The 25,381-nt window shown below is 30.8% G+C and overlaps 1 protein-coding gene across 3 annotated transcripts in view; it reads left to right on the top strand.

Annotated features, from left to right (window-relative positions):
• LOC105250051 (proto-oncogene tyrosine-protein kinase receptor Ret) overlaps positions 1-24,093 on the top strand; it is a 56,127-nt gene extending 32,034 nt beyond the window's left edge. For all 3 annotated transcript variants that reach the window (XM_025415132.1, XM_011255923.3, XM_025415133.1), the window contains 18 exons: positions 997-1,221; positions 1,330-1,451; positions 1,789-1,924; positions 3,191-3,444; positions 4,867-5,053; positions 5,171-5,268; positions 8,507-8,784; positions 9,848-10,039; positions 11,667-11,848; positions 12,307-12,516; positions 12,800-12,902; positions 14,640-14,805; positions 18,939-19,246; positions 20,288-20,489; positions 20,861-20,990; positions 21,425-21,626; positions 22,355-22,533; positions 22,832-24,093. In XM_025415132.1, coding sequence (XP_025270917.1) covers positions 997-1,221; positions 1,330-1,451; positions 1,789-1,924; positions 3,191-3,444; positions 4,867-5,053; positions 5,171-5,268; positions 8,507-8,784; positions 9,848-10,039; positions 11,667-11,848; positions 12,307-12,516; positions 12,800-12,902; positions 14,640-14,805; positions 18,939-19,246; positions 20,288-20,489; positions 20,861-20,990; positions 21,425-21,626; positions 22,355-22,533; positions 22,832-23,244 — 3,587 coding nt within the window. In that variant the 3' untranslated portion in view covers positions 23,245-24,093. The remainder of the gene's footprint in view (positions 1-996; positions 1,222-1,329; positions 1,452-1,788; positions 1,925-3,190; positions 3,445-4,866; positions 5,054-5,170; positions 5,269-8,506; positions 8,785-9,847; positions 10,040-11,666; positions 11,849-12,306; positions 12,517-12,799; positions 12,903-14,639; positions 14,806-18,938; positions 19,247-20,287; positions 20,490-20,860; positions 20,991-21,424; positions 21,627-22,354; positions 22,534-22,831) is intronic.
• The last annotated feature ends 1,288 nt before the right edge of the window (positions 24,094-25,381 follow it).

The raw sequence follows: 25,381 nt of genomic DNA, 5'->3' as shown, positions 1-25,381 counted from the left end.
TTATGCGATCGGTCGTCTTTCTTCCAGGAAATTGGTTTCATAATATTTTAGTTGAGGAGAAGAGGGAAATGTGAAAAACTTGTTGTTTGAATATTTACCTTTCGGCAAAAATGCAATTTTTCTTGCACTTATGAAATATGTATCAGGGAAATAGAGACTTTTCTACGATATAATTTATATTTCTCCATATAAAACAACAAAATTGAAATCAGGTTTTGATAGACGGTAACTTTTTATTTAAATATTAAGCAAAATTTCACAACACTATTGAATTTCCATTTGGCTACAGATTTTATTCTCATGTTTGTTTGCACTTATTTTATACAACATTAAGCGAAATTTGATTGCGCGCGAGAAGAAATTCGTAATTCGCAAATAACGAAGTTATAAAAGAAAATGTCTTTTCCATAATATTTTATATAACAATTCGTGCTTCTGATAACAGAGAAAAATACTAATACTAGACGTTATTGGAGAATCTGCCAGATTTAATAAAATTAGCTGTCACACGTGCAATATTGATATTTTTACAAATATTTTATCATTTTTATTTTTAATTTTTCAACAGCTGTCGCGCTATCTTGATATTTTTACATTATATCTGTTAACTTTTAACGCGGGAACGACGTAAACAGCCGCGAATTGTACGTGACATGCCCTTCTACCAATTTCTATCTTCTACTAACTACGACACGTGCTATCGAAATCGTCAGCAAAATCAGCAAAACTAGAGTTATTAGATCGCTATATATGTGCCATTACTACCACTCGCAGTTTCCCGAAATTCAGTCTCCCACGTTTCCAGCGAGCCATTGAGTTCGTTTCGCGGAGAATTTATGAGCATAGAGCCATTGTTCTTGAGGGCGACAACTCTCGAGAAACGATATCCGATTGTCAGCCTAAGGCACAATCCGAAAATCCTGTCCGGAAAAATTGTAGAAGAAAAGATAGGCGATAAGAGAAACGGATAAACGTATTCTTCCTTTTGCATTTCAGGACTCTATTTCCCGCAATCGGATCTCACTCTAAGGTTTCCATATTTGGTTCAACACAACACGAAATTTTTACCGGTCAAATTAATCAGCCTTAGGACCCTTCGGAACGATTCTAATAAACCGCAAAATGTGAAGTATCAGATCATTAATAAGATGTTACAAGAGAAGTTTGCAGTCTACCAGAAAAATGAGAACATAATTGAGCTGCAGAATCTTCCGCAAAATGGTAAGTATATTTCGACTTTTCTCTTTTCATTATTTAAAGAAGCTTTATTTAAATATTGCAGGATATATTTGAACTTTATTAAAATATAGTATTTTTTTAATTAATAAGGAACCTTTGGTACTATCATCGTCAGAGCGAGCGAGAAAAGTTCCAGCGAAGCGCTACTCGAGATAAAAATGCAACCAGTACCAATAATGGGAAAAACTATCAATTGCACAAACTACATGCAGGTAAATTGCCATAAATCTTTACTTTTTTTTTGGAATATTCACTAATGCGACCCATCTCAATTCGTTAACCATTATAATCATTATTTGAAATTTATATTGTGTACATAAATAATTGAAACCGATCTACATAATGAATGTGTAATGTTTTCATTATGTAGATCGGTTGCACAATCTATTTTGCGATAATCGATGAATCTAAAAATATTTTAAATAATTGTGAAAATTTGCGCAATTTATTCATGTTACGTGAAATCTTAATAATTGATCATTGATGTATTAACGCATCGAAGTATATTTCGTCGAAGCATCTTGATCCACAAGGTTTCGAATGTTACAGGATATGTGCTTCTGGAATACATCGCACTACAAGATTTATGAGAATCAACCAGTCACAATGATTGGCACGTTTGGCCCGGAGGCGTACAGTCATATATGTCCCGAGTTTAGCGTCACCAGATATGAATTATCAAATAGTAAGTTTCTTCCGTGATATCATATTCTATATCAATCCTTTCAAATTTAGTTTCAGAACCACATAGTTATTTTATTTGCTACCACGACAATCCAAATTTTTTTTTAAGAAGCAATTTATTTATAAATTCTAAGCAAATTTCCAAAGTTAGCGTAATTTAAAATCAACTCGTGAAAAATTGAGCTACTCAATTTTTTATGCTTAAGATCTTCATTTTTGTTAGTTAAAATAATATCAATGAATTGCTTTAATGTCATTTGTTAAATCGGATTCCTATTTGCAAGAGATAAATCTCTTGTCAAGGATCGAACATTTTTCACTGACAAAACAGGGAAAAGAGCGAAATGGTGATTAATTAGGACCATTCGACGTAAAATACAGATAAATCTGGTCGCAGCCACGCATGTTGCTAAAGCTGTCGTTAGATCCATACAAATTGTCATCATTAAAATTCGCTGAAGACGTCAGTGACATAATACGCGGATCTGTAGTCCTCTTATATATATCTATATGTGGCGAATCATATATCAAAGCCCCAAAGGTCTCTTCAGCGATGATTTAAATTTTATTTTTCCGCCGTTGAATAGAGGCTGCCGAAAAAATGTAGCAAGCGCCATATTTCAAATGTGGCGTTTTCGCAAAAAAGAGCTTAATCTATTATGTTTAAATGAAACATAGACTGAGACTTTTATGGAACAATGACTTTAGTCCACATTTCAGTTGAATGTACCTAATAGCAGTAATAGAAGAAAAAAAAAGAAATATTATTATAAAATACTTATAAAAAAATAGAGAACTTACATTAAAATATTAATTAAAAACTTTTTATTAATAATATAATATAATTATGCATAACATATAGAAGTTTTGTATTACTATCATATAAAGTCAATAATATTAATATTAATATTTAGATAATATTATAAAAATAATTCTTCTTATATATTAGAGATATATATTTTTTATAGTAAAATATAATTTTAATATTAAAATAATATATGTATATAAAAGCTGTAGATTATGAATAGTGTTATACTATGACACTGTTTTCCGTTACATCAAATATGATAATATGATTAATTTTGCGCCTTTATTCCCTCTTTTTCCCAAAATTTCTTCGATTATGTTAATTTATGCTAATTATATACATATATTATGCTAATTATGTACATTTGGCTATTGTAATCTTTTGAAGAATGTAACTGCTACATAACATTTAATACTGAAATGTAGAAATAATGAGGTGAGATTTATTTTCATCTTTTAGGGAGCGATTATTTTCACATAGTTGAAAATAAATTATTTGCGAATGCATCGCTGGATCGAGATATTATCGGTCCTCCAGGAGGACCTGGACCTCGCGTTCAGCTCCAAGTAAGTTGCGTCGTTTGGGAGGAAAAGACCGGCGACCAGCACATACAGACAAACGTTATTACCATCGATATCTTGGATCAAGACGATAATCCTCCTGTAGTGCAAAGCAACACTTCTATCGCTATAACGCTTTCGGATTTTATCGCGGTAAGTTTACATATCAAAGAGCAACATCGAATTAATGGTATAAATTAATGTTCACTACAATTTCGAGTAACTTGGGACCAATTAACTTCCTGATACTAAAGAACTTGCAGATTTATCGTTATCTAAGTATAAGGGCACCATTAATCTGTAATGAAATCTAACCAGATCTGTATCTATAAGTTATAGCTCCATTTTGTGAAATTTTTTTATTTTCTCTTAAAAATAATTAAATTATGATTGAAATAAACTCTAAATAATTTTCATAAAAAATAAATAAAAATTAAGAAGTTAGGAAGATATCTTGTCTAAATATAACGGTTTTATTAAAATATTACAAGTAAAATAAATATCAGCAAAAAATCATTGAATAAAAAAATCTCTACTTACAAAAATATTTCGTTTTTCTCTTTTCGTTTTTACTAATATTTTATTATATTTTATTAATATTTTTCATTAATATTTTAGTGAAAATAAAAATTAATTATTAATAAAAGTAAAGATTATCATCTGTTCCAAGACATTTCATACAGATAATTCCAAGTATCCTTATTTTGTTGCTTAGCATATTCAACGTTTTGCAGTATTTTGTTTTGTTGACAAATTTCAGTGTTTCTTCATAAATGAATCTTCATGAATCTCATTTTTTTAACCGCGGCGTCGCCGTGTCGGAAACGAGACTTAATCAAGCGCTCATTGTTCGCGTAATTACCGCGTTGTTTTGCGAGCAACGCGCATAATAAAAAGGAAACGCTAAGTGCGGTGGACGCCACAAAAGATGTGAGAATGATGAGATATAGAAGAGAGTTCCTCTGGAACTGATCCTGATTAAACCCCCGGGGTGTCCCATTCTCCAATGCTCGTCAAACTGCCTTTCTCTGCTTTCCCACTTTTTTTGTTCTTTATCAAACATTTCTTTTTAGTCCTTTTTTAACTGTTACTTTTCGTTCAGTTCCTCACTTCTATAAAGAAAAGGTTGTTTGGATGCTGAAACACCTGAAGAGTTTCTACAAACGTAATTGAAGACTTTAATGGGCGAAGTTCAATCAGTTAATCGAAATCCGACGTTGCTTCGCTAAGTATAGTGAAAATAATTAAAATTGTTAATGAAAGAATCTCTTGGTGCTGTTAAAAACTACAAAAAATAATTATATGAAAAATACTTTTTTCACACAAAATCTTGTAAGAATAAAATTATAATAAAACTGGAGTTGTAAATTATTCTGATAGCACAGTGAATTAATAATTAAAATAAAAAATAATTAAATTAAAAATAAAAAGTTAAAAAAGAAAATCACTGGAAAAAATATAAAAAAAGAATAAGGTAATAATAACGTGGATATTTAAAATATGTAAAATCAATATATCAACATCAATTATAATGTTTTTGCGTTTTAACGAAGTTTAAACATTTTTCTGTGACAGGGCAACAAATTGATAGACTATGATCACTTGAAGTTGACGGACGCGGACACGATAACTAGCAATAAGTTCAGCTTTCGCCTGATTGGTGATAGTTCCGATGCGGTAATCATCAATAACACCATTGTGCCGATTGACCATTCTGACTCAAGGTACCCGAATCGGGCGCCTTATACCGCCATTTTTCTTGGTGAGTACCAAGCATTCGTCCAACATTGCCTCCATTCGCATTTCAATTCATTTTTGATGGATGTTCATACGTATATCTTTCACACACGTAATTGCAAATTTATCTCGCATTTTTCAGCAATCCATGCCAAGAAGACATTGCTACCGGAATTGCCGTATCACGTAGTCCTTCAGGTTACGGATGAATCGCTTCTCAAAGGATATGGGGCGAATTCGGTGAGTCAGTATCGATTCTACGTCGTCGACACTCATTGGCAAACTGCTTGACTATATTCGCTCCATTTGCAAAAGTGTCAAAGGACAATGGCCAAGTATCTTAAATGTCTGAGCAAAATAGCATACGGTAAAGTACAGGCAAAGTTTCTTAACTGTCCTTTCCACTTTAGAGTTCAGAGAATTTTAAAATACTTCTATTTGCTATTTCGTAATTGCGAACAGTTTGGATTGACTTTCTATTTCGCTTCTTTGTGCTAAATTAATTAAAAGATTAAGGAATTGGATTTTTATTGGATAATAAATGAAAATAAATCAAAAACTCCAATAAAGTTTAGCTCAAGGAAAAAAAATATTTATTATCTGGTAAAATAAAATAATAGGGAATAAAAAAATATCTGGTAAAATAAAATAATAAGGAATAAAAATATTTATTGTCTGGTAAAATATTATAATTTGTTGGAAAAAAATTAATTAATGTACATCAGAGAAAAATTAAATCAGTGCTTCGTAATGCACTGGCGATTCATCGAAATGAACAAACAGCGTACGAGTATGCTGTGCTGGGAATCTGTTGTCCGATGAAAAAAATTCACCCCGGTCGCGATAAATTTCGCAATATCGGCAGAGTCCGCCAATATCTCACCGCCGTATGTCATTTACGAACTGCACGGATAAAACTCGGGGCAAAAGTGCGCCATACTGATCCCATAACTCGCGAAGAGTACTTGGTCAAATGTATGAAAAGAATAAGACACCAATTATATTAAAGGGTTAAATTTTTCTGAAATAAAATTTTCATTTTTATCAAAAATAATCTCCACTCATATTCCATAAATATTTTTAATAATCATGATTACTAGATTAATTATCGTTGCAAAATAAAATCTATGTATGAAGAGAAATACATATGATAATATTAATTAAATAATTATTAATTCTTCTCAAAGATCTTTTATTCAGTTAAAAATCGTTATCAATATAATTCCTCGCTTCTCATTAATTAATTAAATACAGCCCGCTGTCATAGCTACGTTTCCATATTTCGATTAAATGCAAGCGTTCTCTTAAATGCAAATTTCCTCTCATTTACGTCCGGCTCACCTCCTATCGACACGAAACGAAATCGACCCGGACTTGTATCGAGGAAGTAGAAAGATAAGCGACTCATTAGTCGCCATTAGTCGTGTGCCTTGCATCCGTAATCGCGCGCTTCGCGGTATAATCCGGAGGTCATTAAACAATTAGGTGGTGAAATCTCGCCTTCCTTGTTAAAGGTTCCTTGGGCGCGGCATTGATTTCGTGGAGGCGGTTAATCGCAGATTAAATACCGCATCCACCATCTGAAAGTGGCGCGTGGGTGAAGTCACTTATATTATCGAGCTTTGTTTCGAATAATGCAATCGTCATTAAAACGGGCTTTCAATGTTTTTCCTAATTATCGAAACAACGATCTTTCTCCGAATACTGGATATTTTCCATCCGGGAAAAATCATTTAATTATTCGCATGAAATAATTTGATTGACCGTTCAATATGTGATAAGAGAAACTACGAAAATTGCCATACAAAACGTATAACACGCACGAATAAACGCACATATATCGCAGTATGCAATTTCCAAATACTTTGTTCGTGTTTACGTGACAGAAATGTGTCCAGTAAAATTTGCAGTATACAGGGTGTATGAGGATATATATTTCTCTCAAGAGAAAACAGTTTTTTATATCCTTGGTAAAATTTAAACTCGTAAATATGTCAAATTTTTTTCTTATTTTACTAACTGATTTAATTGTAAAATTATTTTTTTAATAATACAAAATATTAATATATAGACCTACTTTTAAAATAAAATTCTATTCTTCAAATTTATATCAAAAGTGAACTTTGATTGCAATCATTTGCCACGAAAATATTTAACGTAAAATATTAAAGAGAATTATATTTAATTTTCGTTAATAATAAACCGATATATTTATCATAAAATCTTCGATTCAGCAATAATTTTCAAGCACTCTGTAGATGCGCATGTTATTACTGTTTGGCGATATTAAATGCCGCGAGTTTTGTGCAATGGTGTCATGTGTGGAGCGTACATCACCCTGATATAATTGGAAAGAGGATAATGATTGTAGAGCGCAATTCGTGAACGCGATAATAATCGAGTGGAATTTGTTCTAATTCAAGCCGCGCATGTCGTGCACCTTTTAATGGATACCCTACATCATCCGCGTAGCGCAAGACTAGGTGTTTAAATTGAAACCACACGAGAAAATAAATCTCGACGTCGATATATATCTAGCGACCTCGGGCGACCTGCTCCTGATATATATCCTGTAAATCAGGCCGCGTGTCTTAGGTATCGCTGATCTTCATCTTGTCTTTCCTCGCGAAACGCGACACCCCCTCGCAGTTAAATACTGATCTTCAGCCATGAAAATATACTCTTGCCTTCGTTAAATTGTCATGTTGAGATCTATCGAATATTCTGTGGCCTTGAATTATATCCTTCCTTTAATTGAGAAGAATATACTGGTTTTAAAGATTCTAAAATAATTTAATATCAAAAATGAATATATAATAAAAAGAGAATTATAAAACAAAACAACAAAATTATTAACTGAGACATGGATGCATTTACAGTTCCTACACGCTGTTCAAGAAAAGATTGGTTTAAGTGCCTTTTCCCGCTATAGTCATTCCATGGGTGTACCAAGAATGGACGATAAATTCTAATAAAAACCGTCACGTAGCAATCGCATCTGGTCGTGGTCTTTAATATCGATCTAGTGTGATAAAATATTGCTTGAGTCTACTTTGAGATCCTTTCTAGTCGTGGCAAATCTTCTAAGTTTCTTTCCATGTAACAATGTACTTCTCCTTTAGATAGCACAACTTCCTTTAGCAATATTTACAAAATAATTATTCTTTAAATATAATTTAATCAGAATATAATATTGTGAAAAAACAAAAAATAATATATGTAAAATGGATATCTGTCATATATATATATATATGTCTAATTATAAAGTTACATCTATTACATATAACAAAATTATATAAATATAAATAGAATAGCAATTATAACCTGATTTTTGAGAAAGCATATTTTTCCCTCATTCCTCTTGAGCTTCTTGCTTTATTAATCATTATACGTGTGTATATATAAATTTCTGAAAAAGATTTCAGTTACACGATTTTATTAATTTTTTTTTCACATTTATTTTATTTTATTTGTTTAGGTGAACATCAGCATAACTTTCTCGGGATCAGTACACCGAGTTTCCACTATTGCAACACCATCATCCGTCATGGCACAAGAATCATTCTCGTATCCGCCGAATGTGGAAATAGCCCGGATTTCGCCGAGGTATATGCGCGTGGCGAAACCAACAGCAAAACCCCATCCCTCGATAACTTTCATCCTGAACGGTTCCAGTGCATTCGATGTCACTCAACAGGACGGTATCGTTTATGTGTCCAACGAAACTAAGCTAGAATCCGAGCCCGACATCGTTGAGTAAGTTCACCTGTTTTATCCTAAAGCACAATATCATGCGACAGCGAAAATTTCCGATAATCTCTGTATGAGGACAATGAAATGCGCTATTTACATTCAAATATTTTCTGAGATGTTGAAAGGTCATAAAATTAAAATACTTTGCTTTAATCGATTTCATATGTAGAAAAGCTATAACATGATAATTATGCATTCAAATGTATTTAAATAAAGGAGTTATATTTAGATTTATTTCGGTCAATATATGGAATTAAAAATAAATTAGATATTCGAGTATCTGGCACGAATATAGCCCGAACGCGATTACTTTCCGTGTAAAGTACATGAATATTCATATTATATTTATACTTTTGTGGAACATTTAGAATGTCTAAATTATGTATGTTTATATGTATTTCAAATATATATATATATATATATATATATATATATATATATAACATTTTTATTTGATTAATAAATTTTTATTTGATACTTTTCTTATTTAACCCTTTCGCTGCTATAGGCGCCTTTGAAATTTTCGTCATGATATACTGTAGGCGCCTTAAAGCGTCCAATTGTTATCATCAAGATGATGATGTTGGCGCCTTTAGGCATTCAATATTTTTATTATTATTATTCAAATATCTTCATACTAGTAACTGATATGCTTTGCGCGACAGCGAAAAGTTTATAAAAGTTTATAAACTTTGTCGTGTATCGGTCACGGTTAAATATGTGTCGTCTGTCACACACGCTCCGCATTAGACTTCCTCGTAGGGAAAGGGTTAAATTAAAGTCAATAATATTTGAATATTTTACAATTTCTTTACAGAATTTTTTTTAATTTTAATAAGACTGAATGCTCTCAGAATTCTCAGAATTTCTATGTTGATTTTACTATATTAATTGAACGAAATCACGAAAATAAAATAAGCGAGAAAGATTATAAATTCATGAAATGAGAAAATTTCTATCTTGATTAAAATCGATGCCATCTCAATTAATAACTACATTTACTATTACATTTCGCCCAGCAATTTTTCTTATCATTTGATCATGATGCCATCAACTTATTTGTCAGATTGCAATTAAACTGGAGCGAAAAGAATGGCATCGGGAAAATTAATACATTACAAGTGAAGCTAGTCAATGTTCCGTCATCGAAGATTAACACATGCATACAATCGACTCAGAAAGAGATGCATTCGTGTGCAAATGCGAATTCGCGCGAGAAATGCGAAAAATCCTGCGGAATCGCCAGCGGAGTTTTCAGGTATGTCTAAACTATTCGTTTGCAATATTAATACAGAATGTTTTTAAGTATATAATTGCAATCTTTATTAACAATAAATATTAAAAATAAGAACGCTATATCTCGATTCAAAATTTAATAAAAATTTTAATAGAAATTTTTTATCTAAAAAATATATTTTTATGAATAATATAACATATTTATAACATTATTTATAATATAAAATCAAAATAATCGAAGTAACTAAATTACGATTCAAATCACGGAGCAACAATTGGCATAAATATATTTAACCAATAATATTTAACGTTTAATTTAAAAAATTATATAATTATATAATTATATTTTTAATTATTTCACATCCAAAAATGATTATATTTACAAAATTTTCTTCAAAATTCTTTCTTATTTTAAGTAAAGGAAACATTCCATTTAATTTTTACAAACGGTATAGATTCAATATTAGTAAATTTTAATTGCAAAAACGCATTCTATAATGCTTTCTAACGAAAATGTGGCATATCTTACTTTATAATCACACCACTGGGAGTGGCGTAGTGTGCCAATTCATTTCCATATAAAGAATTTTTAGAAAGTTTTTACACAAGTCTCTCTCTAAAAAATATAAAGGGAGTCTTACTTAAAACAAAAGTGAAAAATATATTTAGACTATTTATAAACTAATGAGTAAATGTATATGTTTAAATAATGTATAAAATTTATACATCAACATATGTATAATAATTAACGCATTAAATAGTAAGATCTTACCTGAAGGTCGACAGTAAGAAAATTCCTAAAGAAAACTTTTTTTTTTATATCAAGCACTGTGCGTAATCGTGCGCAAGTTCATTTTGTAAGTGGCGATTATTTTCCATAATAGACTAAAGGGAGAGGCTGTGTCATTACTTCATTCATTCTTTTTCTCGGAGAAGCGTCACATCGTCAAGAGACTCAATTTCATCGTAACGACTATGTCGGACGGTAATACGTCCAGGTTTATAGCTCTTTCCATTTCACTTGACTCGTTTTCGCTGTTTCTTCCGATAACTATCGCTTTTTGATATGATAACGAAAAAGGCAGTAATTGGCAGTTCATTTTTTATCCTTCCTCTTTTTGTTATAAAAAAATAAATAATGGTTATTATTTTTCTTCGTTCTATTTTCCATTTCTTAAACATGCCAGTGTAATTTAGTATATCAATTTTATACGAAGCATCGCTTATCATTGAAATTGTTCTTTACAAAAGATTTATAAAAACTATCTATCGTCATTTAATTTACGATGATAATTTTTCTTTATTTATCGTTTGTCTAGTTCTGTTTATTTTTTCAATAAAATTTTATTATTTTAAATCAAGTATTTATATTTCGCTTTTTTAATAATGGCTTTTAAAAAAGCATTAATTAAATTTAACGTAGTCAGTCAGGTCAATTTAAAGCTAAATTTATAATGAAATAATTTAAAACTTTAAGAACACACACACACACATATATATACATATATATAAATTTGTTAGAATCATTTTCTCATCGTACGAAAAAGATTCAAAGTTTATCCCTAATAATTTTAGAGGAAACAGCTTTCCGTAGATCATTCTATGTCATGCCAATCATAAGAAGATTTTAATAATGAATTTATGCGCAGTAATAATAGTTTCGTCGGTCGATGCGTTTGGAGAGACAATAAGGGAAGCAATCGAGCCAATATCTCCCAAATGTCGAAGAATTATTCCACCTGTTCACCAGATCTCACATACTGTCCGGACAACGAATGTGACGCGTTAGAGAGAAGTAATCCTCGTATATGTCCGCAAGATTGCGTCAAATGTGAGTAGCATGCGTATATTCGATCACGTTATAACGCAGTAAAACCAGGCATGTCACGATACCATTGTTACGTTACATAGTATTGTAAAAAATGCATACAATACAAGATTCATGGCGATAATTGAAATGCTTTTAAACACAAACAAATCTTTTTCTACAATACTTTCAAAAAGAAATTTTGTACTCTTTAAATTTTAAAATTTTCTATATTTGTAATAAATATTATTAAAAGAGTCGAAATATATATATTATATAAGAAGATTTTCGCAAGCATAGAATCATGTTTCCTCAGTTTTAAGGACTCTAGGACAAGAGCTTTCGATTTAAAGGGATTTCACGTTACCGTCGTCACAGTTGCGTTTCATCGAAAGGGATTTAAGGGGCATTGAAGAGAGATTACTGTGCTTGTCTCTGAGAGATACTCGATATATGAGAATAATCGCGTTCGCATTTTGCAGCCGATTCATATTTCGCCCACACGAACGAAAACGGCCTCGGTATAAAGAGCGGTGTTGGGATTTGTTCCTGTAATGACGAACTCCAGTGTCAATGCGTACACCCTACGAACTCTAAACAAAAAGAGAATATGCCAGGCGAGAACAAGAAAGAACGAGTCGACAGAAAACCACAGAACCGGAAAAATGAGCTTATCCCAGGCGCGCGTAAAGGTCAGTCGCATCGCGACGCATAATTTTTTTCACATGAAAATCACGTGTGTTAATTATTGAATAATAAGAAAGAAAAAACGCAGGCGCTTTAATTACATATAATAATTTTAGATATTGAAATTTAAAAGTTTAAATAATTTAAAAAATTTTAGTCCATTTCGGAATCTTTCTATGACTGAAAGAGAAGCTTGAAATATAATGCCTTTACTGTGATTTTACATCAAAGAGCTTGTTTTTTCATTCTATTAAGCATTATTAACCTTTGTCCTTTACGGCTTTGCAGCGTCCAGCGAACCATGCGGTCCCACATGCATGATAGGCGTCATTGGAGCTAGTCTGTTTGTTCTGATCGTAATTGTAGGCTCGTTTATTACATGGAGGTACAGGTAAGAAATCAAAAAAATCAATTTTATATAGGATAACAAAAAATTTTCGTTTCATTTTATGATTTCAAAACTATACGCAACATTAATGAAACAATTATTAAATGAGCATATCAAAGTCATATCTAGTCATATCTAGAAAATTTAAAAAAAAAATATATATAAATCTATTTTTTATATATTCCATTCTTTATTATAAAAATAAATAATACAAATTACTTCTTTATTTAGAAATTTATTATTAAATATTAAAATACATCTAGTAAAAAAATTATTCCTCCCTCTTTCTCTCTCTATTTTGTAATAATTTTAAATTATTATAAAAAGTAATAAAAAATATTAAAATTTGTTTGGAGAAAATTAATAATGTCTCGATACGTCACAATAATGAATTTATAACAATATTTTGTTAGAAATCTTTTGGTCCGTATGGATCTTAGAAGGATTTAGTGAACTATCGCTTCTGAACCAGTGGCTTAAGAGCAGAGCTTATCGGCTCGAGTCTCATGTTTACGAGGAATTAAGGACATTACAAAGCTCACGGCTAACTAGGATTTCGAGCATGATTTATTTAACCTTCGATTTTCCGGAATATAGAAAATAGAATTTTAGACAATAAAAACATAACAAATTGATATGTACTTATTAATTCTATTATAAAAAGAGTTAAAGCATCATCTAAATGTTAGATGCATCATCCAAATATTTGATAACATTTATTGATAGTCTATAAAATTTCAATTGTTACTTGCGAGACAAACTTATTATTTTTTGCATCTTATTGCAAATTCTCTTTCAAAACGTACATTTTCGCAAAATATTTGATATATTTTCTAACTTTATAACTTTTATATAGATCAAATAATTCATTGTAGAAATATAGATCAAAAGAAAAAATTGTTGTAAAAGTTTCAGCAGATATGCATATTGCCCGAACGTATCTTTACATTTTTTTCATAGTTCACAATCAGCTATCTTTTTTTTTATTTTTTATAAAATTTTAAATATATGTATTCTATGTAATTATTTTTGTACGTTATAATGTTACATTTATCATTTAATTTTTGATATAAAGCCAATTTGAACATGAGAAATTTGATGCATATTTGTTAATATCAGAATAAAAGACATTAAAACGCTATCCAAGCACCGAGAGAAAATAACAGAAGGCAATTTAAAATAAAAGATGACTGGTGAAAGTACATTGTACGCCCATATATCCATATATCTAAAAAATTAACACATTCCATTGTGTCAAATAAATTTCTACCGAATTAAGGTGAGGAATTACAAATGCTCTGGTTTTGTATAGGCGATTCAAACCCACTAGTCTGCAAGCTATTCAAACTTTCGAATTTGGGTTAATGTCTATTAGAATTACTCTCCTAAAGTAACTAGTGGCCACAAAAGTCCGACATCTGCTGAACTTCATTAATATGTTCTAAAATAATTCAATCGAAACGCGAAAGGACAAGAAAACAAAATATATTTTGTATATCTTGCGATCAAATATAATTCGTTACAATAATTTTTTTTATTCTCTTATTAAAATAATTTATTAAAAAATATTCTCCGATAAATAGTAACTATTGTTTGTAGCTCTGAATTGATTTTCGCTGTTATAATAGATAATAGTACAATTAGCTTAACTCCAAGTTATCTCATTTCACACTACACCGCCAAACCAAAATGGTAAGCCAACATACTTCGTCTTCCGCATTGCGATGTTCTGCGTTCCAGGATGGCGGCGAAGGGCGCTCGACGGGAATGCAAACACAGGGTGGATGATGCGGCAAACGGTATTGGTATTTTGCCGTCTGACTACATCGATCGTGGCGATGGTCTCTTGATCGGTTTGGACACCTTCACAGCGAATCGTCATCTATTGCTGCCCAAGACATGTCCGGTAAGATACTTATCAATTATTTGCAATATCAATCAAAAGTTTATAAAGAATTTAATACAAGAAAAAAGTAAAAGAATAAATTATAAACTTAGTTTTATTTTTGTATTAGATCAATTTTTGATTAAAATTGATATATTTTTCCGATATAATTTATTTTGAGAGAAATTCTATAAAATCTTGCTATAAAATCATTTAGACGCGTAAATGCAAAAAATAATACGTATGAGAAGAATATTTATTCTTGATAATAGAAGCACAATAATCAGCATAAGATGCGTACTTTTGTGTTTAAAAGCTACAATTGAACGTAATGAAATTATTGTACTTCTGAGCGCAGACATATTTTTTGAATCGATGTTATCTAATAAGTCTTGTGGAAACTTTCTTATTACTTTAATGTCGATGTTAATTTAACCGCAGCAGAATTGAAACTTTTCAGTAAATGACGTGAGATAAGAAAGACGAAGTTCTAATAACTCTTTAATATAATAATAAAATTATTCGGAGGTCAATTATATACTTATACATATTATCTTTAGAACAAGCAGATTATTTTTAATTTATTAAATACTTAAGCTTTAATTTATTAAATACAGCTGAATTATTATTTTAGTATTAGATACGAAAATATTTTCTACAAGAAAGATTATTTATTTCTATTTTAAAAACACACATATTTGCTACATATATTTGCTGCATTTGAAATATAAAACGAAATATGAAACGAATAAAGAAATATAAAATGAGCAACAAGAAGACTCTTATTCTGTAAGAGTCTTTTTACATGTCAATTCAAGAATCAAATTTTTTCGTTGTAGTTTTTTAATAAAACCACTCCAAATTATATATCAAGATCCTAATTCTTTTACAAACTTTTTATGAAAGATAAGTTTACTGAAAGAATAAAAAGAAAAAGTTTCTTACTTCATCTCACTTATTTCTTTAATATAAATTCTCTTCCTATATTATAAAGAAAACTCGTAAACATTTGCCTCTTTTCTACACCTGTCTCTTTAATTGCGCAACACGATTCACGGTTGCTCCCCGCATGTGATATACCATATGTGCGTGCAACCGCATAATCTCGCATAAGCAGCGGTATGCTAAAGCGCGTAAGCTCCCTCAGCTTTCCACATGAAGAAGCACGAAACTACAAAGAGGTCACTTCTCGGAATCTAAACGCGAACTCGGAAACTCAGTTGAGTTACATAGTCTTCAGGTCTAGAATATTTGTCTGTTAATCCCATTGCTCGCGCATATCGTTCGATTGCTCTTAGAAACATCGAGGAAGACGAGCGTTTCGTAAAGCTGCATGTCGCACCTTCTCAAGAGAATCACTAGATATCGTGTCGTGAAAATATAACGTTTCAACTGGTGATCGGAAGGAACAGGAAATTTAAGATTGCTTTAATCTAAAACGTAATCTAAAATTCTTTGGAGACCTTGAAAATCTTGAAAATTTCGGAAATTTTATGAATTTGGAGAATCTGAAAAATCGTAGATATTATTTTGAAGAGAATGTAACTCTACGGATTCTGCAAACTATGTCAGGAATACGAAAGAAATCGTCGTTTACTACCGCTTAAAAGCAGAAAAGCGGTTTCCCATTTCTCGCATTGTTGATGATTTTCTTTATTTTAGATAATTCACATTTTACTATGCATTTTACTGCGTGCTTCTCGCGTTATAGCGACGAATAACGATCTTAGTACTTAGAGACTGGTAATTTACATTTAACGAAATATGCAAAGAAACCACATCCAACAGCTGCGCTCATCGTCAGTGACAAAAACTCACTGTTCGTATTTGCTCCGAAAGTTACTCCAAAATTAAAGTACAGTTCGATGTATTCTCCCGCATCTCGGGATAATTCTTGAAATTTTTTATCATAATTAACAACGTTTGAAATTATGAGGGTAGCCGCAAATTTTATCCAAAGAACTAAATAAATTCTTCTTAAAATTTTCTAAAAATCTTATTGCGATGATTTTGCTTATTCATGAAAAAGACTTAGTTAATAAAGATTCTAGTTGGAAAGAGAATTTTTCTTTTTTCCTCTCTTCAAAGAAAAGGAAATACACAGGTACATTTCATTGCATTTTCTTCAAAGATCGCAAAAATCGGATATCAAGTAAAAAGAATTACGAAGTATAGACATTATAAAATTGCACTAATTTATTGAATATATATCTTATATGTACATTCTATTTATAATTTAATTGATATCTTATTATTTTTAGAATTTTGAAAATTCATATTTATAACATTTATAAAATGATGTTTTTTAGAAAAAAAATGAGAAAGAGAGAGGGAGAGAGAGAAAAAGAAAAAAGAAAACTTTTTTCATCTCTTGAATCAACAGAAAGGTGCGCATTTCTTTGCTTGGTGGTATCCACAATCAAATAAAAGAACTGAAAAATATCGATGAAGAAGAAAGAAACCTGTGAAATGTCGGCAGAGAGAATTCGTGATATTTCTATTCTTTGCGAAATGTGCGTTCCTCTTGAAACGACAGCGACGAGATAAAGTCGTCGCTTTTATTCGATGAAGTCGGAACGAAGGCGACTAACATGACGTGAGCGGTTCAGTGAGTTTGTAAGGCACGTAAAGTTTTTCGTGACGTATATCTAAATCTATCGAGCATTTCTGCATCCTAATTTTGTTATCATATCTTACGGGAGAATGATTTTATTACGAGAATCTGATGAGCACGAAATTAATCTGCTCTAATTAATAATTAATTCCTTCCTGCCACGAAATTGAAATCTATGCAACTTGATCTTAGTTGCTTACTGTCAGCATAACTCAATTATATTATTTTCTTGTTTACGTTAATCGTAATACATTAATGATCCTGCTCGAAATTGCAAAATCGAAAATTCCCAAGTTAAAGTTATAAAGCATTTTGCTATGATCTGTACTCATGCATTATATATATATGGAGAGAAAAAACAGATACGAATCTTCGAAAAATTTTATCGAGAGAGGAAATACGAAAGTGTCAAAAATAATATGATTTTCGTAAGTGGATATCACGGTGTTAGATATCGAAAATTTATGTATCGAAAGTCTTTTGCGAAAGATGTTTTTTGTGAAGAAGTTTGATCATAATAGCGTGAGAGAAAGTCTTCTGTTATCGATTCCTTTGCTTGAGATGTGAAGCAGAGTACGAGAAATATCCATCTCGCGTCGTATTTTCCCAAATATGATTTACGCATCATTTATTGATATTATCAAATTTCCATAAAATAATGAATAGATTAATGGATGTTTAATTACAGGATGTAGAGTGAGATTCTCAGTAGATCTTATAATGTATTAATACACTAATTTGCGACAGCTGCTAATTCGGGACAGCATCTTTCATTAACCACGTGATCCTATTATCATTCCTGAACGTCGTTTAATTGAATATCCGCCCGCGTCCTTTGCGAAGCAGTTCATGCGAAGTAAATACGAATAGATATCGTCTGACACGAACCTGGAAACATGTTCCAGCGAGGCGTAACGCTGGATTAGAGAGAGCAGAGTTTATCGTAACCGGGACGAAAGGATTTATTAATCGGTGCTCACACCTCGCTTTATCTTTGTTCGAATTTCAAATTATTCTCCATATTGTAAAAACGTATGTAAAAGTAAGAATAGGAAAATAATATAATTAATTAATGTTATTAAATATAAATAAAATTAAAGTTGCGGATAAGTATATAAATGTGTTAGATAATATTGATATCTTAGTTGTAACATTATTTAATATTATACTTTACTTACAATTTATTACTTTTTTGTAATATTTCTTTAAAATTATATATAAATAATATTTAAAAAAATATAATATTAAATAATGTTAGAGTTAAGATATCAATGTTTGAATGTTTAATAACAAAAAAAATTAAGTGAAATCAAAATTATTATTTAAATTTTTAATAATTTTATTTAAAATGAGCCTTTACGTAAAAATTTATGTCAAAAATTTTTAATTAATTATAGAAATATTCAATTTTTGTATGGAATTTCAACCGGATTCGAAATCAAAATTATTATTTTGATTTATTATTATCTAAAATGAGCTTTTACGTGTCAAAAATTTTAAATTAATTGTAGAAATATTCAAATTTTGTGTGGAATTTCAGCCGGATCCGAAATGGGAATTTTCACGTTCGTTGCTGAAAATCGAGCAAGTGCTGGGCGAGGGTGAGTTCGGACGCGTTCTACGCGCTAAAGCCATAAATATCGCCGGGATACCTGGCTCTACCACCGTCGCGGTGAAAACGCTGAAGGAGAACGCGTGTGCTTCCGAGTTGGCGGATTTGCTGTCCGAATACCAGCTGCTGAAAGAAGCACAGCATCCAAACGTGATCCGACTACTGGGTGCCTGCACGATACCAACAGGCGCGCCGGTCTATCTCATCATCGAATTCGCCGAATTCGGATCTTTACGGTAAGTATGCACCGTGATATATTCGACGTTTGTCCTAACGTTATGTATGGCCCTTCCGTTTCACGAGGTTCTAGTCTTATCGATAACTCTTAATCGACTAGAAGCGAATCGATGCGGTTCGTGTAATATGCGTAATCGAATTTGGTTTTATCTTGCTTTACATCTCTCGTTGCAATATTTATTTTCGAATAATATTTATCTTCTTTAATAGAAATTTTATAATATTTATCTTCTCGTTGTAAAAATATTTATCTTCTCGTTGTAAAAATATTTATCTTTGAATAATATTTATTTTCTCTAAAAAAAATTTTATATTTACCATTTCTTGAGGGAATTTTACATTTGCTTTTCTTCTTATTTTAATAATTATAAATTACAAATATATATATTTTATATAAAATAACATGAAATTAATATTGTTTCAAAAATTTCAAGAAATTATATAATAATAATAAATGCTCAATAAATTTTAAAGAGTTTAGCAAAAAGAGAAGAATTGGACAAATACATATTAAAATATAGAAAATTGAAGAAAGAAAAATTCTCTTTAGTGATTTAAGGAAAATATTTTCTTTTAAATTATAGAGAATAATGCAAATTAAGAATAACTAAATAATATTCGGATATTAATTCTTACTATTCGTCCAATATTTTGCATACATTTCCTGGTATTTTGTATAGTTCAGTAATGATATAAAAATGATTTACGTAATTTTATTCTACTTATGCCACGATTTCTACGATTGCCCACATATACATTTCAAATGAATGATATTATGCGTCGGCCGACTTATAAACGCGGAAATATTTCTGGAAATTTGCTGTATTGTGGAATTCCATCGCACGTGGAATTTCACCACTGCCGGGACAATAACCTTTGCGAAACCAGTTGCTCTCGGTAATTAAATTTTTTCGTGGATGCAACACATGCCAAGGTACACCACTATTGCAATCCAGTCCCTCAAGAATGGACAGATTATTGACCAACAGTTCTCCGCACATTGCTTGCGGTTTATAGGATAAATTTATATGAAATTTCAGCAACTATCTGAGACGCAGCCGGCATTTGGAGTCGGAAAACAGAATTCCCGGTTCGACGTCTCTGCTTTCCACCTCGCCGATCAACGCTAGCGAAGAATCGCAATGTGATAATAATGCATCGAACTGTATTATAACGCCACGCGATATCCTTTCATTCGCTTGGCAAATAAGCAAAGGAATGGCATATCTCGCCGATATTAAGGTGCGATGCAATCTTCTTATATAAAATGTTTGAAATATTTATTTCAAATTTATTTCAATATTTACTTCATATTTTTATTTCAAATTATTATATAAAATATTTAAATATGTATATATATATATATATATATAATATATATATATATATATATATATATATTTAATATATATATATATATATATATTGAATATGTATCATATTCAATATGTATTGAATGATTGATTATATATAAAAATCAATAATTAAAAATTACTGCAACACATTCACATCAACTTTAATTGTAACTTTGCTATTCTGGAAGGGAATGCGAAAGTTGCGAAATGTCTCTCAACTTCGTAGAGTTATTAATCAAAGTTTCCTCCGCACTGCAGTTGGTGCACCGAGATCTTGCGGCGAGAAATGTTTTGCTCGCAACTGGCAAGGTTTGCAAGATCTCGGACTTTGGTTTAACTCGTGATGTGTACGAGGACGATGCGTATTTGAAACGGAGCAAAGGACGAGGTAAGATCATTGACTAATTAATATCCTTGAACATTTATTGACATTTTATCACTAAAATATTATTTTAAAGCAATAGCTAACAATGTCTGAATCAACTAATTATTCTTATTCATTCTCTAGAAGATAAAAAGTATGTGAAACTTATCAATATAATACATCACAATAAATACCATGACGTTTCGTAAGTCATTAGATAAATGTAGACAAATTGAAAAACGTGTTATAAATACGTGTTTAGAATTGGAAAGAATCAGTGCAACAGTGCAAGCCACAGATAATACCATTTTAACCTGATATTAACGACTTTAATTCAACCGCGACCTCCGAGTAATCCTCTCGTAATTCACTCGACGAATTCGCTAGAAAAACATTTTTAATGACTCGCCCGACTCGTACTTCGCATTATCCAAGGGTTTTACGATTGGTGCTTGCAGTACCTGTGAAATGGATGGCGCCGGAATCCCTGGCTGATCACGTGTACACCAGCAAATCGGACGTATGGAGTTTTGGCGTGCTCCTATGGGAATTGGTCACATTAGGAGCCTCACCGTATCCCGGAGTGGACGTACATAATCTCTACAATCTGTTGAAGGCTGGCTACCGTATGGAAAAACCTCTCAACTGCTCCCAACAATTGTAAGTTAATAACAATCGTGTCATCTTTTATAAGTTATCTATCATTCTTGTAAGAGAGAGACAAAAAGAAAATGAAAAAATTATTTTAAACTATTTTAAAAATCTAATATTTAAAATTTCCTTTTTAAATGAAAATTAGTTTCGACATTTGTCTATTGTATAATTTTCTTTTCAACGTATAAATTTACGTTTATCTCTGTAAATTTAGCATTTCCCGAGTAAATTCTTTATAATTAACTTAGCTAATTCATGTTGATAAAATGAACTTAAGACTACATGCGACTGTCACTCATATGATATTTATAACTGAAGGGAATTCATCTGTAATTATTATCAAAGAATTCATGATTATGGTGGCGTGACTTCATATCACAAATGAAATATTCATCATCTTCATGAAAATTAGATCAAGATACTGCGAAGAGTCAGCCTCAATACATACCGTGTTATGATTATGAAATTAGTATGATATATATACTATTATAAAAAGTAATAATTTATACAGGGATGATTCGCCCCTCGAGTGTCATGTTTTCAATTGTCGTTGCTAAAGCTATGTTCTTGGAAAAATGCCCCAACATAATATAAAATAGACTAACTTTCTTACAATTTATCGTGAAAATCTATTCTCTTTCACCTCAGGCGGGACATTACTTATTTTCTATCTTTATAACTTCTAAGGAAACACATTTCTTCCATTCGATTGCTTATGAGAGATATTTTTTCAGATATAAACTGATGGTATCCTGTTGGCATCAAGAGCCTGGCATGCGACCGTCGTTTAAAGAATTGACCAGCCATTGGGAGCGTATGTTAGAGGATGGTGTTGAGTATCTTGATCTTAATCCAAGAACCGTCCATAATCAAGCTTACTTTGCATCTTTGCATGCCTTAGATAGCGCAAATGGTAAGTGAAATCAACAAGCCCATTCGAAATACCATTTACAATTCGCTATTATAAAGATTAATAAATTATATTTAACAATTTATATTTAATAATTAACAAATCATATTTAATAATTTAATTGTTAGAAATTATTATTTATAAATTAGAATATATTCTGACAATTCCAAATTATTTTTCCAAAATCTTATCATTTAATATTAACCTTTATAATTCAATCGTCGCTAATAATTATTAATAATTAACTGATTTAAAATAATACGATTAGGAGGATTATGTAATTTTTATTTTATTTTTTTAGGTTCTGAAAACGATCAAGTGGACAACGGGACTGCCAGTACTTTTAAAACGAATACCGTCAACTATCTTGGTCGAATGTCTTCTGAACCAGTTACTAAATGCGACAAGATAGATAAATTACAGGCGCTTTGGCGCTTGGCGGCTCCGTCCGTAGCGTCATTTCCTGAGGAAGCCGTTAAGTCGTCGTACGTAAACGATCAACCAGCGAACCTGAACGCTAATCACTATGAAAGCCCGATAAAGCTACGCAACATCAGTATGACCAGCAACAGCGAAAATGACTTGACAACACCTTCGAACGAACGTCCTCAATCCTACATCGATATGCAGGGAAAGAAATCGGTGGAGACAGAAGACCTTCTGGTATTTAGTAGTATAGATGATGACAAGAACGATAATAACGTGACGAACTGATTGATATAATCTCGTATTGGATAATATATTGTGTCGAATTTGAAACAAATGTGACATAAATGAGAAAATTTCAAAATGGGAAACACCAGTTTCCTAAGTCTCGATATCTTCTTTATCTTGAGACTAATACATGGTGAATGAAAAAAGTTAAGACAGCTGAATAATGAAATAATTAACGATTCCGAGTTATGCGAAAAAGAAGAATATTTATTTAACGTAGGGACAGAGAGAGAGAAAAATATGTACAAACAAGGAGGACATTGGAAGACAATGTGATTTGCGTGAAATGCCATTTTTAAAGACAACGCATTGTAGAGAATGATAATAATACAGTAAATATAAAAATGTGCTGAGTGAAAATAAATAAATGAAAATTTACTAACATTGCAGCTTTAGCAACGAGTATCAATTACGCAAAAATGAAGAAACTGTAAGTTAAGAAATATCGTAAAAGAAATTTTTGAAACGACTGAATGAGGTTCTATCAAAAATTAAGAGCAAACTATACTGCGCAAAGAGCGTTTATTATAAAAATAAATATAAATTAAATTAGTAATTTGTCCTACTTTCATGTACTTAAAGTCATATGACTGTCCATCAATCATCACTGATAAGGCTGCTTTTATTATTATCAATGATAATAGTTATGTATTACATTTATTCGTGCGATTTATATTTATTCGTGCGATTTCTCGAAAATATTAGGTTTTATAATTTTTAGCATTTAAAATCTGCATATCGCACTATGCAAGTGTGATAAGAGATTCGAAAATAATTGCTCATTATAAGAACATCAAGCTTTTTTGCGTTCTAAGAATACAGGGTGTCTTAAATTATAAATTGTTTTCTATTGTTAACAATTTTAATTTTTAATTATTTCAATTTTATTCCATTTTAAGTGGATTAAAATTGAAATAATAGAATTTTAATCGAGACACAACAGAAATTTTATTCGAGATATAATTGCGAGAGATATTAATATTGTAAGAAGTTAAAGATGGTCTTCCATCATTTTTCTTGATAAATATCTATGGTTGTGAAGTTGTACGACGAGACACCCTATCCATGGCGCTAATTTAATTGTCTGACTTGAAACTTAATCATCACGCTTCCTTTAAAATGAAATATTTTCTTAAAATGAAATATTATCGCACTAGCTTTTGTGGCTTTCGTGTGTCTAACACAAAGCAGCAAATCGCACGACGAAGTGATACGAAAAGATAGAATTTTTACGAAACATATGTGCGAATTTCGATTGGCACAAACCGTATCCATAATGTGCTTTGACGTACCTCAATGTACTGAATATAATGGACGAGAAATCGTCCTTTTTGTATTTATGTATAAAACGTAACATTCCACATGATTAGCCTAGTTATTTATCGATTTACAGATTCCACGACAACCGCGCATGATTTCGATTTGTGTCATTTTTTTTTCGTTATTGACCGATTGTGTTAAACACCAACGATATCGAACGATGCGCCTTATGAACCGATTAACATTGTGCCATATTATTTTCTTGTGATTAATATATTACGAAATGTATAAAAAAGGCTTTCATGGAGAGTCCATTTTTATATTACCTTTACCTCTCTAATATTCAGCAGTACTTATTTTTCCAATAATAATTTTATTGAAAATAAGAAAAATTACAATTAAAAAAAGATAAGAAAAATTAATAAGGAGAAAAAGGAGATTTGTTAGAAAAATAGAACAAGTGATTTTTTTATAAAAATTTACTTTTAAAAATGCTTATGTGATTTTAATATAAAAGATATAATACATAATATATGTAATAAAATTTTTTTACTAATTTGCACAGTACAATTATATATAAAAAGATATAATTTAAATTTTAGAATACAGAAGCAGGACGGAAGTTTTATTTAATACAAGTTATAGGATTTTTTAATAGAAAACTATTTTTTATTTGAACTATTGTCACATAAAAAATCATTCATGATATAGAAAATGAATATCTTATGAGTTATATATATATATATATATATATATATATATATATATAAATTGAACTTGTGATTCATATATATATATATATATATATATATATATATATATATATGAATCACTATATATATATATATATATATATATATATATATATATATATAAA

Source organism: Camponotus floridanus, unplaced genomic scaffold, assembly GCF_003227725.1.
Source record: "Camponotus floridanus strain SB8 unplaced genomic scaffold, Cflo_v7.5 scaffold98, whole genome shotgun sequence".
Classification (NCBI taxonomy): Eukaryota; Metazoa; Arthropoda; class Insecta; order Hymenoptera; family Formicidae; genus Camponotus; species Camponotus floridanus.
This window is presented reverse-complemented; position numbering and strand designations above follow the sequence as displayed.